Raw genomic sequence first — 13,982 nt, forward strand, 5'->3', positions numbered from 1 at the left:
GTGTTATATAACTTTCTTTTGTTCACGAACATGGCTCAGTGTGCTGCTGACCTTTCAATAGGGGCCAGATTAGCATGCAGCGGTGCTGTGTGGTGGAGCGCTTTTGTCCCTGGTGATAATCTGCTCGCTCTAAATACCCCAAACCGTTCAAACTGTTTCAAAACAAGGCTGGACTATCTCCACTTTTGAGAGTGAAAAAATGTCGGTAATTCTCAGCAGCCTGGTCTTTTGCTCTGAGTACGGTCTTTTGTTACAAGGCCCTGTTCCCTTTGTCTGAGTTCAGAGATCCTTGCCACGCATATAAAGCATATATGTCCAGATCCGGAATCCCCAGCAGGGAGTGGTTAACGGATGGACGACCGAGGGGAACGGAGTGAATCTCCTCAGGTATCCAAGACCAGAGGCAGAGGAGGTTGTGAGGTGCAGGAGCCTTGACAGCATAGTAGACCGGTGGGTTCGGCAGTTCTGGTGACTGGTCCACACTCCAGTGACTCTTTCAATGGGGCAGCCACAGAAAGTGACGGGGAAACGGCCTGTGCTTCGCACTCTTCTGCTTCACACTTTTCTGCTCTTGAATTGGAGTCCAGTGGAGGGTAGAGGCATGAAGTGGGTAGTATTGGTGGAGGCATGGGCTTGCCTCTGTGAGGTGTCTGCAATTCCATACCATCCGGTGATACCAAAAATGGTACAGCCACCTCGCAATTGTCCACTCTCATAGCCGGGACAGGGGCTCAGGGAGCTCTATTACACATGGGGACTGGGGCAACGTCAGCCCAATCCTCTTGATCCTGTGTGGTGCTCAGGACGGTGAATTCCCATGGACACCCAGCTCCCATACTGGTGCTAATAACGCCAAAGCCAATGGGGTATTCATACCTGGCTCTAAGTGGATGTACCCAGTTGCTTCCAAGATGACCTGTAGAAAGCGTGCAGATATGCACGGAGACACAAGAAAAAAGAGAGACACATGCAAATGTACCAAAGTGGCATTAGCTGGAATCGAACCTCCAACACTGCAATCAGAAATCAAAGGCTCTAACCACTAGTCTGCATGCCCCTGAAATTTTGAAAGGTGGCAAAGGGGAAGCCTTAAAGGGATCATTACCAGGCAAAGTTCTGTAAAAAATAATGACAGAGGGACTAAAAAAATTCTTATAACAAGTAAATAAAGCCATAAAGGGTGACTACTGGCCCCAGGAATACAATTATCATAACAAGTGTGCTAGGAAGGACTTGTAAAAATATACAAATGTATAAGAAGGAAGCACTGACTTGGCTAAAGAAAAAGTCTTGGCCAAGCTGTACAAATAGTGGGGGCGCTGTACAAACAGCATTAGCAGGTACGGTGATAAATATATGTAATAGCATGAAAACAAATTAAAATGTATTATTTTGCAAAAATGTGACACAATAGTGACACAAAAAAAAGATATGAGATAAAAGTATGGAATTGTACAATACTCAACAGTTGATCAGGATAAGACAGATCAGCTTTAGCAAAACATTTAATGTCATTACACAATAACCACAACTACTTTGCTATTGAAGGTGAATGAGAACATGGAGATAGATATCATGGAGATTTATGAATGATGCCCATGTGTGCTGTAAAATTTACTATGTGATTGTTGAAGTATCTCCATGTTGAAGCACTGGAGGTGAGTTAATGTGTTGAGAGGATGCAAATTAATGATTTGACATTATTTGCCAAGATCTTTCTTCAAAGCCAGGAAAAAAGTGGATTGAAAGTTGACTCAATGTCTTGAGCGTTCAACTTATGCCATTGTTTCTGTAGGAAGGATTGGTTGTAACGAATTACCCCAACAGCAATCCATCCTGAGTTATTCCTCATGACTCTATGGAATGTTGCTGTTGGCCATCAACAAGTTCAGAGGCTAGGGCTAGTGTAGAGTCGCTAAGCTAATTTACACCAGCCTCCGAAGTAGGAGGCACATGTCTTAATGCAGAACTCAGTACATCCACATGGAATACAGTTTGTTTTGGAAGAATGTCATGTGAAAAGAGGGGTTCCCTCTGAAAGGTCTGAGGAGGTCAAAAGAGATATGCAGGTCCCACACAAAAGGAGGGTTTATATGTGCAGGTCATGTGCATAGTCATGTGGTCACACGGTTATGTGCATACCATCAGTGTGTATGACTTCAGCTTCGAGCAACTCCATGAATCGATCAGCAGATATATAGTTTCCAAAGTGTGGAAGGCCATGTAGGCAGGACTTGACATAAACAAAACTCCTATTGTATTTCAACATGTCTAGGAGATGGAACCATGATTGGTAGTTGTCAGGAGTAAGATGTGGGTGACTGCTCAAAGAAGACACCACATTCTTCATCCAGATACAGTAGGATGAGCCAGTAACCACAGATGGTCATATTCTCTTGAGTTTGGTTAGTGGAGGCTCACCAAGTTATAGCTTTGGCCAAACATTTCATGTGACTGTACAAACGTTTAAAGGAATGTTTAGTAACGTCGACACAAGACGAGCCTCGGGGCAAAAGCTGGAAGCCTGTATCATACTCTATTGAAATGAGCAAACTATCTTGGAAGACAATCAATGTCAACATCTAATGACAACTGTAGGGGAGTAGGACTTGATTGGTCAGTTCCATGTAATCCTCCCCGATTGATTGTGTGGGTCGGGTCTACTGGAGAATACCTACCCAAACAGTCCCTACATATGCAAATTTCCCATGTGCCCATGGCCTTTCGCTGAATAAGACTTTATCATCCAATATGCCCTATGACCTGCAGTCTCACCGCCATGATAGTCGACTAAAGTCGTAGCCTGGTGGAGAGGATGGGCAGGAGAAGACTGTTCGGGTAGGTATTCTCTAGTAGACCCGACCCACACAATCAATGTGGGGGAGGAGTCTACTGCGCTCTACCTACCCAAACAGTCACTACATATGCAGAATGGCACTGTTACTGGTGGTGGGTTGGCTACTGAGCATGGCTACATAAGTCTTGACTTCTCTCGATTGATGATGAAGCCCAGGCGAGAAGAAAGGTCGTAGGTTGGACGAGTTGATGGAAAATGAGCACGTCCAGCTGGCGTAAATGGGCGGCAATGGTCTTCGCAACTCGAGTGCCAGTGTGTAGCCTTGCTGATTGAATAGAAGATCTCAATGCAAAAGCAGTCAAGTGGGATCTCTGGGAGATCCGAGACCCGAAGACTCCAGCCTAGTCACATTGCATTTGAAAGATGCGTGGCCGGTGCCCCTCTTGGGGGGAGCAGGAGCTGGAAGGCCGAGGACTTGGATCATATCATGCTGCAGGAGATGGAGCCTTCAGAGGGGGTGAGGTCGCCCGTTGAGTCGGCGTCGTCTTCTCCTGACGATTGTGTCTGCTGAGGTGCAGCCATGACAGGGTCAGATCTATGGGTGCTCCCGTATGTGACCGAAGGTTCAGGAGGGGGACACCACCTTGGCCCAGGCTTCAGTGAGTACTGCGCTCCGAGTAGTCGTTCGTAACCGCAGAGCGGGTTGAGGCTGCGGGAGCCGGGTGCGAAAGATCCGGGTCCGGAGCGGTGGAAACTTGCTCAGGTCTGTCGCTTAGGCAGCGAACAAAGGAGATCAGAGATTCACTGATGGACTGGAACGCTGTCAACCATGGCTCAGGGGAGCATTCACATTGTTTAGAATGACGTCTCTTCTTGGTCTTCAAAGCAACCAATGAAGGGGAAGAACAGCGCTTGCCTTCTGATCTGGAACGAGGGGGAGATTCAGCAGTCGACGCTGTGGGTAAAGTCAAAGGCTGATCCCCCGGAGGGCAGACAGGAGTTTGACTAGTACAGAAGCCGTCTTCTTGGGGCGGTGGACCAGCCGCACCATCTCCCAAATTACTGGGAATGCCAAGCCAGAAGCCAGAGCCGTGGATGGGTTGTGGAGGTCTGAAGCCATGGCGGCGAAGTAGTCCTGTGGGTTCCGCAAAGCCTGGCGAGTTCTTCCTGGGTGCCCTGGCACCTTGGATTGGAGAACCATCAGGCAATCCCAACCCAGTGGAGCACAGGGAGCCTGCCCTGATGGCGTTGGTATGAGGCCGGCTAGGTGTTGGGTCGGCCGGTGCTACCGAGGATGCAGCCTTGTGTGTAGCAGAGCTACGGAGGCCGGAAGCCGTTGCAGGCGGTTGGAGAACAGGAGCCCCGTTAGTCCGCTGGCTTTTGTGAGCCGTAGGTGTTTTGTCGGTCAACTTGTTGGGTCTTTGACGGTCATAGGAAGCGCTGGCTCAGTTGACTCCGCGGTCTGTTGGAAGGCGGAGAAATAGAAATTATAAGTCCACAAATTCCCCATGGGAGTCTGACTACTGCGGAATTGAGCGTCGCGGTTAAGGCCAGAGTCCTCGTCTGAGCCGCTTAGGAAATGGAATGCTCTCTCGTGTGGCTTGGCCTTGCCCTCATTTCGTCCGTGATCAGAGCTCACGCGTGAACACGCGGGCTGGATCTAGCCTCATCAGAGCCACATATTGGGGTGAAGACCCATGCAGCTAGGCCTTGTCCCCATTAAACCACTTTAAATCAAAAGTGCTCTCTCAAGCAGTTAGGCCATAACCCACAATTGCTGCTACAATTGCTCTCTCATGCAGCAATTGTTGTGTGGATTATACGGGCCACTTTATCAAATGAATGAACCACACAAGCAGCCAAGCCTATGGGGAGTGTAGGGTTGACTGTTCCTTTTAGAACTCACGGTAAACACCTGCAGAATGCACACACAAATAAAAAGACAAAAAAGGGCACCGAGAAACAAGAAAATAACACTCTTACCAACACAAATGAAATCACATAAGGTAAAGGTTTATTCAGACATGATGACTGGATGATACAATCAACACAGAAGTGTGTAGCGAAAATGGAAAACTCGAATATGTCTAAAAGACACGTCCTTTGCGATACGGCGCTGAGAAAAGAAGGATGATCATGACGGTGAGACCGCAGTGCATTGTGGGAGATCATAGGGCATCTTGGATGATAAAGTCTTATTCAGGGAATGGCCATGCGCACATGGGAAATTTGCATATGTAGTAACTGTTTGGGTAGGCAGAGCGAAGTAGACCCAAGTATTTTCCTATGAACAACCATTATCTGGTATGGGTCCACATACAGTATTTTCTTATCAGGAGGCAGAGTAACTTCGGAGCCAAAACTGACCACCTCAAGCTCATCGGACAATGCAACCATGCTGCGGCTAACAGGCAGTGGCTGCCGGACCACATCTACCTGGTGCAACTATGTCAGCCTGGTCTGTTAGGCTGGGGGATTGTGCGGGGTTGGTAGTATGTAGCGATATCAAAGTTGAAGTTCCGGTTGGGAGACGTAGCCACATGTGAAATCATTCAGTGGTTAAGTAGGGTGTTTGAGTAAGGTAGCTCACACAGATAGAACTGACTGGACTACCTCCATGAGTTCTTGCTAGAAATAGCCTAGAGACGATTTGTTATCACGATAAGACACGGCTGTTGTCTGAGTGTTACTAGCTCACAAAGAGCCAGTTGCAAGCACTGAGAGGGTAATTCGAAGCAGAGGTGAAGAGTCTCTTCGGGAAAGTTCGGTAAGCTGTCTACCAACTTAATTCCAGCATTGATGGGCGGTGGAATAGGATTATTGTCCCAGCAATACATGCCTAAATGTCTGACGGTTTCCATCAATGTGAAATTTATTACTATACACCATAGAACATTACTTTAATTAATGCCTAGATGAATACCCTAAAACATGCAAGATGAAAGGGAAATGATCACGTTCCCTGTGGGACTTGCATACCGGTAAACCAGGAAACTAAGTAGTTAGTGCTAGCAAGGGGAAGGGTTCAGCATCTACGCACAGAGAATGCCCCATATGACTACTCATCTACTTCTTACCATGTGCAGGTTTGTGGTAAAGAGTCCACCCATCCTTTCAATTATATCTAACATGACTGGAGGAACCAACTCAAGGCACTCAGATTACTTACTTTTATGATCACGGTGACCCTGACTGTGTCAGACCTAGTAGCAGGCAGTGGATACATCTTGGACACGATCGTACCTTGTGCTTGTCTGCACTAGACCTCATAAGCATATACAGTAAATGACTCGGAAATGGCCACACTCCAGTGAGTGCATGATCGGCTCTACTGGGTGTTCAGGGTAGGCCCATCCTCAACTGGCACCGATCTGGTATTCTATAACCAGGCTGACACCGTTAGGGCAGACACCCCAACACTGACTATCAAGAATTAAGAATCCTTCTCCCCACAATTCAACAGGATGTCATTGGAATACAGCCTACTGAACATGTGACCATATTGAAAATGGTATTTCACTTGTCAATAACAATACATTTGGGTAATGGTGTCAGAATCCATCACGTCAGCTTTCCATGAACATGGAAAAACCAGCACTGCATTGTATAAGAGTTGAGTCTGTGTCCATGATGATGTAGAGTACCGCACGTACTCACCGATTCCACAAAATTTTGATTTCCACAAGAGTTTGCATCATCTGAAATGGTCTGCAATAATTTTCATTTCCTAATTGTCTTGATTCACTGCGAAATTCAGTGAAAAATTCACAACATGGTGCTTAATCTTGGTTCCTAAATGTTCTAGCTAGCAATGCATAGTATTATATACAACATAGCTTGTTGATAGAGGGTATTTTCGTCCGTTAACAATTTTGTTATCTCGTCCATGATTACGTCCATCTCACAGCTGGTACGCATCAAAAGAGGGGACTGCCCCGGATGTGGCAAGTGCAACATGTACTGCACTGACTGTTTGCATAAGTTGGATAAGTCGTGTTACTGTACATTCACAAGATTACATGGATTACGAGTTTCCAGTAATACATAGGCGTGTCAAAATTGTGATTTGGTGGAAATTTTAGGGGCAAAATCAGAATGGCGGAAACTAAGTGAAAAAGCCAAATTTTTCCACCGCAGTAAAGAGGGTTGGGAGGTCTTCTGGGGGTATGCAGTACTTTCTCTACTATATTCCATTACTGTTGAGGATGGCAGTCACGGGATACGATGGAGGCAAGGTCCATGTTTCCTGACCAGGATGAGGCCACTAGGAATTTGCCACACTTCTTAGTGTGCATGGCTGTCTCAGGATACAGGACAAGGTCTGTGTTCCCTGATCAGGGTAAGGCCGCTTGGGGCATATTGCACTTTCTTGCTTTTACCCCATTCTCGCCAAGTGCCGCTGTATCAGGATACAATGGAAGTCTGGGCCCATGTTCCCTGACCAGGATGAAACCGTTTGCGGCATACTGCACTTTCTTCGTTTATTCAACTCTCGGTGGTCAGCAGGTCGTGGCAAGCATGCTTTGATACTATCATTATCAGGGGAGAAACAAACGCACACTTAAAGGATGTACAAGGAAATTCAGAAAATATCCACGCAGAAAAGTGGAAAATTTACTTCAGATTTATTCTCAAAGATTACATAAAAGAGAAAACACAAGACTTTATAAAAAGACAAACCTACTATGAGCTCAGTTAATCAAAATATTAACACAGAAGTGAAACAAGGATCCTGATAAATAGCGAGGTATCAAATACATGTCCATAAAGTATGATACTAAGAAAAGAAGGACGATCACAGTGGCAATGATGCATTGTATTGTGGCAGATGAGGGCACACTGCACTTGATCAAGTTTTAGAGAATGGCAAACTGGCATTAGGGAAATAATATGTTAGCAAGCGTTTCAGGTAAGTTGAACGCAGAAGACTTGACATCATTACTGCAGATGCTACAGATGGGAGAAGTTGAATTTTTACCTTTTTTTAAAGTTTAATTACATTATTCAGTGATAACTCTGCCCACAACAATGGCAAGAAAGTTTGAGGACCCTGGCCATCACAATGCTGAAACATCACTAAATGTGAACTGCAATAGTTATTTGCTACTTGCAACATCAAGGAACAAAGAACATTATTTTGAAATCTGAATACCTTGATATGTGAACTTTATATTTAATGGAAATCATGATACATTAGCAGCCAAATCCACATTAAAATATCTTCATTTTTTTTAGACTTGCAATGCCACTACATGAATTTGTCTTCAAGTCACAAATGAACATTTTATTTATATACACAAAAATTGGACTTGGCCCTTCTTTTATTTAGTGAACACTTACTTGTCTAACGTAGCAGCCAGTATGTACTTGCCATTGGGTGAAAACTTGACAAATGATACTGGGGGGTTGTCATCATCTACAAAAAAGTTAAAAGAACTTGAAAGGCTACACTACCTCCTAAATACATGTTTTTGTGTAAGGTTAAATGATGTAATATTGAATGTGTAAGTTTATTTATGTTACATACTTAAAATGAAAAAGAAATGAGCACATGGATCCCTGAGCTACTCTACACTAACCCAGCAAGAATCCTGCAAAGGATCAATGTACATGTAAAGTATATAATCTAGGTCTCAGTTAGCATTTTTTTCCCTCACTATATATCAGATCTTGCTCTGGGTCTGATGCTACAGTGTTGAGTATGAACACAATTGCTAGATCATGCCCAATACAACTCAGTGTAACCATGTATGAAAGTTCTGAATTCACCCAGCACTACTTCAGACTTGCCCACCCTGAGTTACAGCATGTGACTGAGTATGAAACATTAACATAATTTTCGGAATATAAGCCATGGCTTATACATTGATTCTAATGCTGAAAAATGACTCTGCGGCTCATACGCCAGATGGCTTACATTATGCAGCAACATTTGAAGGATAAATTCAGTCACTGTATGCACAGTGCTTGTCCGAGACTCGGACCGGCCAGCCAACCCCGGCAAGCTTGGTGGTCGAGTGGTTAAGACATCTGCACTAATAAGCAGGAGGTCGTGGGTTCGAGTCCCACTCGAGTAAGCTTGTGAGGTTTCTTTTCGCAAGCTCTCGGACAAGCACTGTGCATACAGTGCTTATTAATATACGTTGGGTAAAGGGCAAACCCGTTATATAATTAACATCTCCCCAACGCAAAAATACATCTTAAAATAGTTCGCGGTACCCGCTGCTTCATTTGACTCGGACCGGCCAGCCGACCCCGGCAAGCTCGGTGGTCGAGTGGTTAGGACATCTGCACTAGTAAGCAGGAGGTTGTGGGTTTGAGTCCCACCCGAGTAAGCTTGTGAGGTTTTTTTCACAAGCTTTCGGACAAGCACTGTGCACACAGTGCTTATTAATATACGTTGGGTAAAGGGCAAACCCGTTATATAATTAACATCTCCCCAACGCAAAAATACATCTTAAAAATAGTTTGTGGTACCCGCTGCTTCATTTGACTCGGACCGGCCAGCCGACCCCGGCAAGCTCGGTGGTCGAGTGGTTAAGACATCTGCACTAGTAAGCAGGAGGTCGTGGGTTCGAGTCCCACCCGAGTAAGCTTGTGAGTTTTTTTTCGCAAGCTCTCGGACAAGCACTGTGCATACAGTGCTTATTAATATACGTTGGGTAAAGGGCAAACCCGTTATATAATTAACATCTCCCCAACGCAAAAATACATCTTAAAAAAAAACAACAGTGTTGTAGTCGAGACCACTTAAGACCTACACAAGACCAGCACAAAACCAACCAAAGACGTCCAGTCTGAATTCAAGCCACACTCTATTCTACTGAACTGCAACAAAAAAATTCCTTTGTCATTGATTAACCTGTTACTTGTGACTGGTCTTAAGCATGGTCTTGTATCTGGTCTTGATTATGTAAAACACTGATAAATAAAGGGCAAGAGCTGCTGCACGGCCCACACATGACATTTTTGACGAGAAAAAGTTCGCTTATGAGATAAAACAATCTTTTGATTTTATTGTACATTCCTGTCCACATAACTTTTGCTAGCCTCTTGGAAAAAAGGGCAAGAGCTGCTACATAGTCTATGCAGAGCAATCATCTAGCATGTATAAATCCTTAATTTTCAGGACTTAAAATTCATTTCTAGTAGTGGTATTCATTTGCACTTTGCTTAGATTTATTAGGATTGCATGTGTAATGGAAATATTGATGTATTGTACTGGCGTTTTACTTCAGCACATAGCACAATGACCTTTGTGGTTAGATTGTCAGCATTGTGATGTGGCTGATATGCCAGTGAGGCTTATACAACGACTTTAAATCTTAATTTTCCAATTCTTGTATGCTGCGGCTTCTACACCGCATGGCTTATATTCTGAATATTATGTTAAGTTACAAGATTTTGCTTAACAGGAACACAAAAGAACTTTTTACAATAAAAAAGGTCCTTTAAAATCTTAAACCTTATCAGAGCTCATAAACTGGGATTGTCGAGCAAAGTTACAGTGTACATCTACTTACTAGAGTAAGCTGTTATCAGCTTAGTTGACCAGATAACTCCTTTCTTCACAAATCACCAAGAGAAGAATGGAAATTCAGTTAAGTCCATGCAAGAAAAACATCACTTACCGATCAATGTCTTCAAGCACTGGCCTGATGCTGTATCCCAGATTCGACTATAAAAGTACATACAAAAGATGCGTATCAACTTTTAAACCCTTGGATTTTCACAAATTTTCAGATGTACACATGTACAAGGTACAGAATGTTTGACCATGTAAAAATGAAAAATTTGACACAACTCATTTTTAAATAAGGTGTGCACAAGGTTTGAGCTAGCTATATGTACATCCGAACAAAATTGTGTCTGGGAATTATGAAAAGTCTAGTCAAGTGCACACAAATTTGTTGCAAACTCAACTACACAGTTGTAGCATAAATGCACATGTACGTGATGTAATGGGTTTGTCAACTGTATAGTGCAGGGGATAGTATAATTGATAGCTCGCTATACAACTGAAAAAGTCGAGTCAAAATTTACGCAAGTTCTATTTTTTAATTCATTGAAATTCTTAGTTTTGAACTAATTTTCTCTTAATTAACCCTTACTCTGCCGCAAGCATACCAGTACGTCCACTTAATTCCCCATCCATAGGTTGCCCGAGTACCAGTAAATTCGTAAGGTAAAGGTAAGGGCAAAACCCGTATAAAAAAGCCCAATAATTTAGTCATTTACATGTTACGGCTGCCTAAGTAAGTGAGGCAGTTTGATTGGCTAAATCCTTTATAATATGGAACATGTTAGCTCATCACAAGATGTAAAAAACCTGCATCATGCATGCAGCTTGTGTTGAGAATGGCATTGTGCAGCAAGACAAACCAAAAATCTGGGAGAGAAGTTTTGGATTCTTACTGTTCTGTTATTTTCACGAGTTCCCTTTGTGTTTTGCCGTTGCAGTTGTGAAAACACGTGTGAAAAGCTCAATGCATCAAAGCAATACTGTGCTGGTTCCTGCAAAGCAGTGCCTATGCAAAAGAACATGTGATAGAAATGTGGCAACCAGTCTAGCAATGGTACACTACACCAGCCATACTTACTTGCAAGCCTATAGTTGCATGTTGAAAACTATCGATAGTACAAGCAGATTTCTGGAAGTTAATTAACAGAACTTAGTCTCTTTTCTGTGAGTATGTTTTCTATGTTAGAGAGTTTAATTTGAGGTTGTTTTGCCCGTACTCGAGGCAAGCATGCTTTCACAAAATTTCCTTTCAGCTAAAAGTGTGAGTTCATTCATTCACGAAGAACTTTTGACAATCAGAATTGTGCACCACACATACAAGCACTAAGAAAGAGAAAGTGTATTAATACAGGCATTTATTTTTGCAGAAGAGGGCATTGCTGCTTGAAGTATTGGCACCTTCAGGACCTGTGTTTCTGTGTACAGGAGTTTATCACATTGTACAGTACATGTACACTGCATGATTTGTGTGTATATGATGTACATGTTCATGAACTGTGCATGCACGGAATTGACATTGAAGCTGGCTTGCCAGCTTCACACGTTGCAACATTTGTGAGTATCAATTCTGGAAGTATTTTGTGCCAATACATTTGCAATGGGACTTATTTTAAAGACTACTATTCATTCCTATTGGTCAGTTGACAAGGTAGTTGCTACTCCATTTTGGGAAAATTTCATGTAACATAATCGGTATCAGCTGTTTCTGAAATTTCTACACCTAGAGAATAAAAGCAAGGCTGCCCCACACCATAATAAAAATTATGATTTGCTGTATAAGGTGCACCCTACATGTACATACGAAAAATTCTGCAACTGCTGAAGGGTTGTGTACACTCCAATTTACACTTTCTGGACTCCTGGTTGTGAGCTTGTGTAACCAAGAGGTCTAATTAACGAGAAAAAATATTTGAAGGAAACAGCACTACAGAAGAAGAAGCAGCAACGAACAGGATCTGGATGTTTTCTTTAGGTAATTAAAAAGAATCACACCCAGTCAGTATAAATTACAGAGTATCAAATTTAGAATCCACCAGAGCCTTGTATAAATTAAACGACAGTCAACTGGTGGCTAAATCAACACTAGATGATGTCAAGACCAATGGCAGGTCAAGAAGGTGGATGAGGTAAAACTTTCATACCGGTATGTATGCAAGACAGATATTCACACAGCCTTGATGATCTGTGCCACCTAGCCGCTATGAATCCCCCAAATCTAGGGAATGATCGCACAGAAATAAAACTCTGCACTAGTGCTGATCAACGGTATAGCTGATTATTACCAATTTTGGCAAGTGTATGGAAGAAGTGCTCTTCATGGAGCTTGGAGTGGCTCTACTCAAAAATTGTGCTATCATGGATCATGAATGACTATCGAGGCCAAAGGGACATTTTGCAAGCTGTCTCCAGATTACAAGCCAAACTAGTTAATAAATTTTGCCTCACAATGTAAGGAATTTACAAACACAAAAGGATGATGTGTCTGAAAGAAATTCACCTCAAAAAGGGGGAAATTATTTTTAATGAGCATGTTTTATCTGCTGTTAACAGGCCATAATATAGTCAGCCAGTCAAACGTACTAGTAACATCTTGACAATGCGAACCTCAAGGGAATAGAGTTATCCTAAAAATTTCTTATGGATTGAAATAAACCACTTTATTGTAGTACCTTTGTGATGCAAAACTTTCATTTCGCTTAGTCTTTTTTACAACATGACACGCTGTACATAACCGCTGCAGTGTCAGTGATTGGACTACCTGAAGGGGGTTACATTTCCGTCCATGGTAGCAATCAGGCTACCTTTGGTAGCTTGAAAGCCAGGATTTGTTGCAGGTTCAAGAATGCAGCTTGCACAGAAGTGGTCCTAGTGAGAAACGAAATGCGCTTGGCAGTGATGACTCTTAACCCTAGACTTACAATGCTTTCAATGCCATTTGAAGCATTGTGGTGGCAGTTTTTTGGATCAGAAACTTCAAAATAAGTGGATATAGTGGTTTGGGCATAGTTTGAGTTACGGAGGTACTGTTGTACATAAAAGCCTTTTAATCCATGATGTACGTAGCACTGGTGTGGTCCACATGTGACATGACCAGCGCTGACAATTTGTGCAGGTGCATTCTGCGTGTATGTGGTGGTGCAGCATCCGGGACATTTCCTCTGTACAGTAGCTGGTGTGAAGGTGTTTTGCAGATCTGTTGTCTGTTCCGATGTTCCTCATCAAAACTGTAGTTTTTCTGTTTTATATACTTACAGCAAGATAATATTTTCGCTTGATAAAAAGGTAGGGAAGATTTACCCTGACAGAACAATGTGTTGCTTCCTGTGTAGAAAACAGAGTCCTGTTTCAGGCAGACCATGATTGCACGCAATGTCATCTGTTATTACGCTCTCTTTTATTATTATGTACATTGTACATGGCCACATGTAAGCACAAATCAGCAATCACAACACCATTGTTCGGTAAATTGTTTTGTAATGTTATTTACATTTTTTTGGTTGGCATGACAATCGCACAGAGTTTTAGCTGGTAACCTTTGTTTTTGAGCAAGTTTTTTTGGTACATCAGCAAATTTTGTACTGAAGCAGCTCCGTGAAATTGGGTCACGTATCAACAGCATTTGCTCATTGTTGATGCTTTTACATTTTCAAAATAAGTGGATAT

General features: G+C 42.9%; 1 protein-coding gene across 4 annotated transcripts in view; it reads right to left on the reverse strand.

Moving 5' to 3' along the window:
* The window catches only part of wdr5 (WD repeat domain 5), a 220,288-nt gene that overhangs the window by 14,655 nt on the left and 191,651 nt on the right, over positions 1 to 13,982 (reverse strand). For 3 of the 4 annotated variants that reach the window (XM_087143635.1, XM_022252318.2, XM_087143636.1), the window contains 2 exons: positions 10,429 to 10,475; positions 8,138 to 8,213 (listed from right to left, as the gene is read on the reverse strand). The exons of the other annotated variant lie outside the window; for it this stretch is intronic. In XM_087143635.1, coding sequence (XP_086999761.1) covers positions 8,138 to 8,213; positions 10,429 to 10,475 — 123 coding nt within the window. The remainder of the gene's footprint in view (positions 1 to 8,137; positions 8,214 to 10,428; positions 10,476 to 13,982) is intronic. 4 annotated transcript variants of the gene reach the window in all.

The sequence above is a fragment of the Acanthaster planci genome, linkage group LG11 (assembly GCF_054643075.1).
Source record: "Acanthaster planci isolate LZ-2023a linkage group LG11, COTS_SCS, whole genome shotgun sequence".
Lineage (NCBI taxonomy): Eukaryota > Metazoa > Echinodermata > Asteroidea > Valvatida > Acanthasteridae > Acanthaster > Acanthaster planci.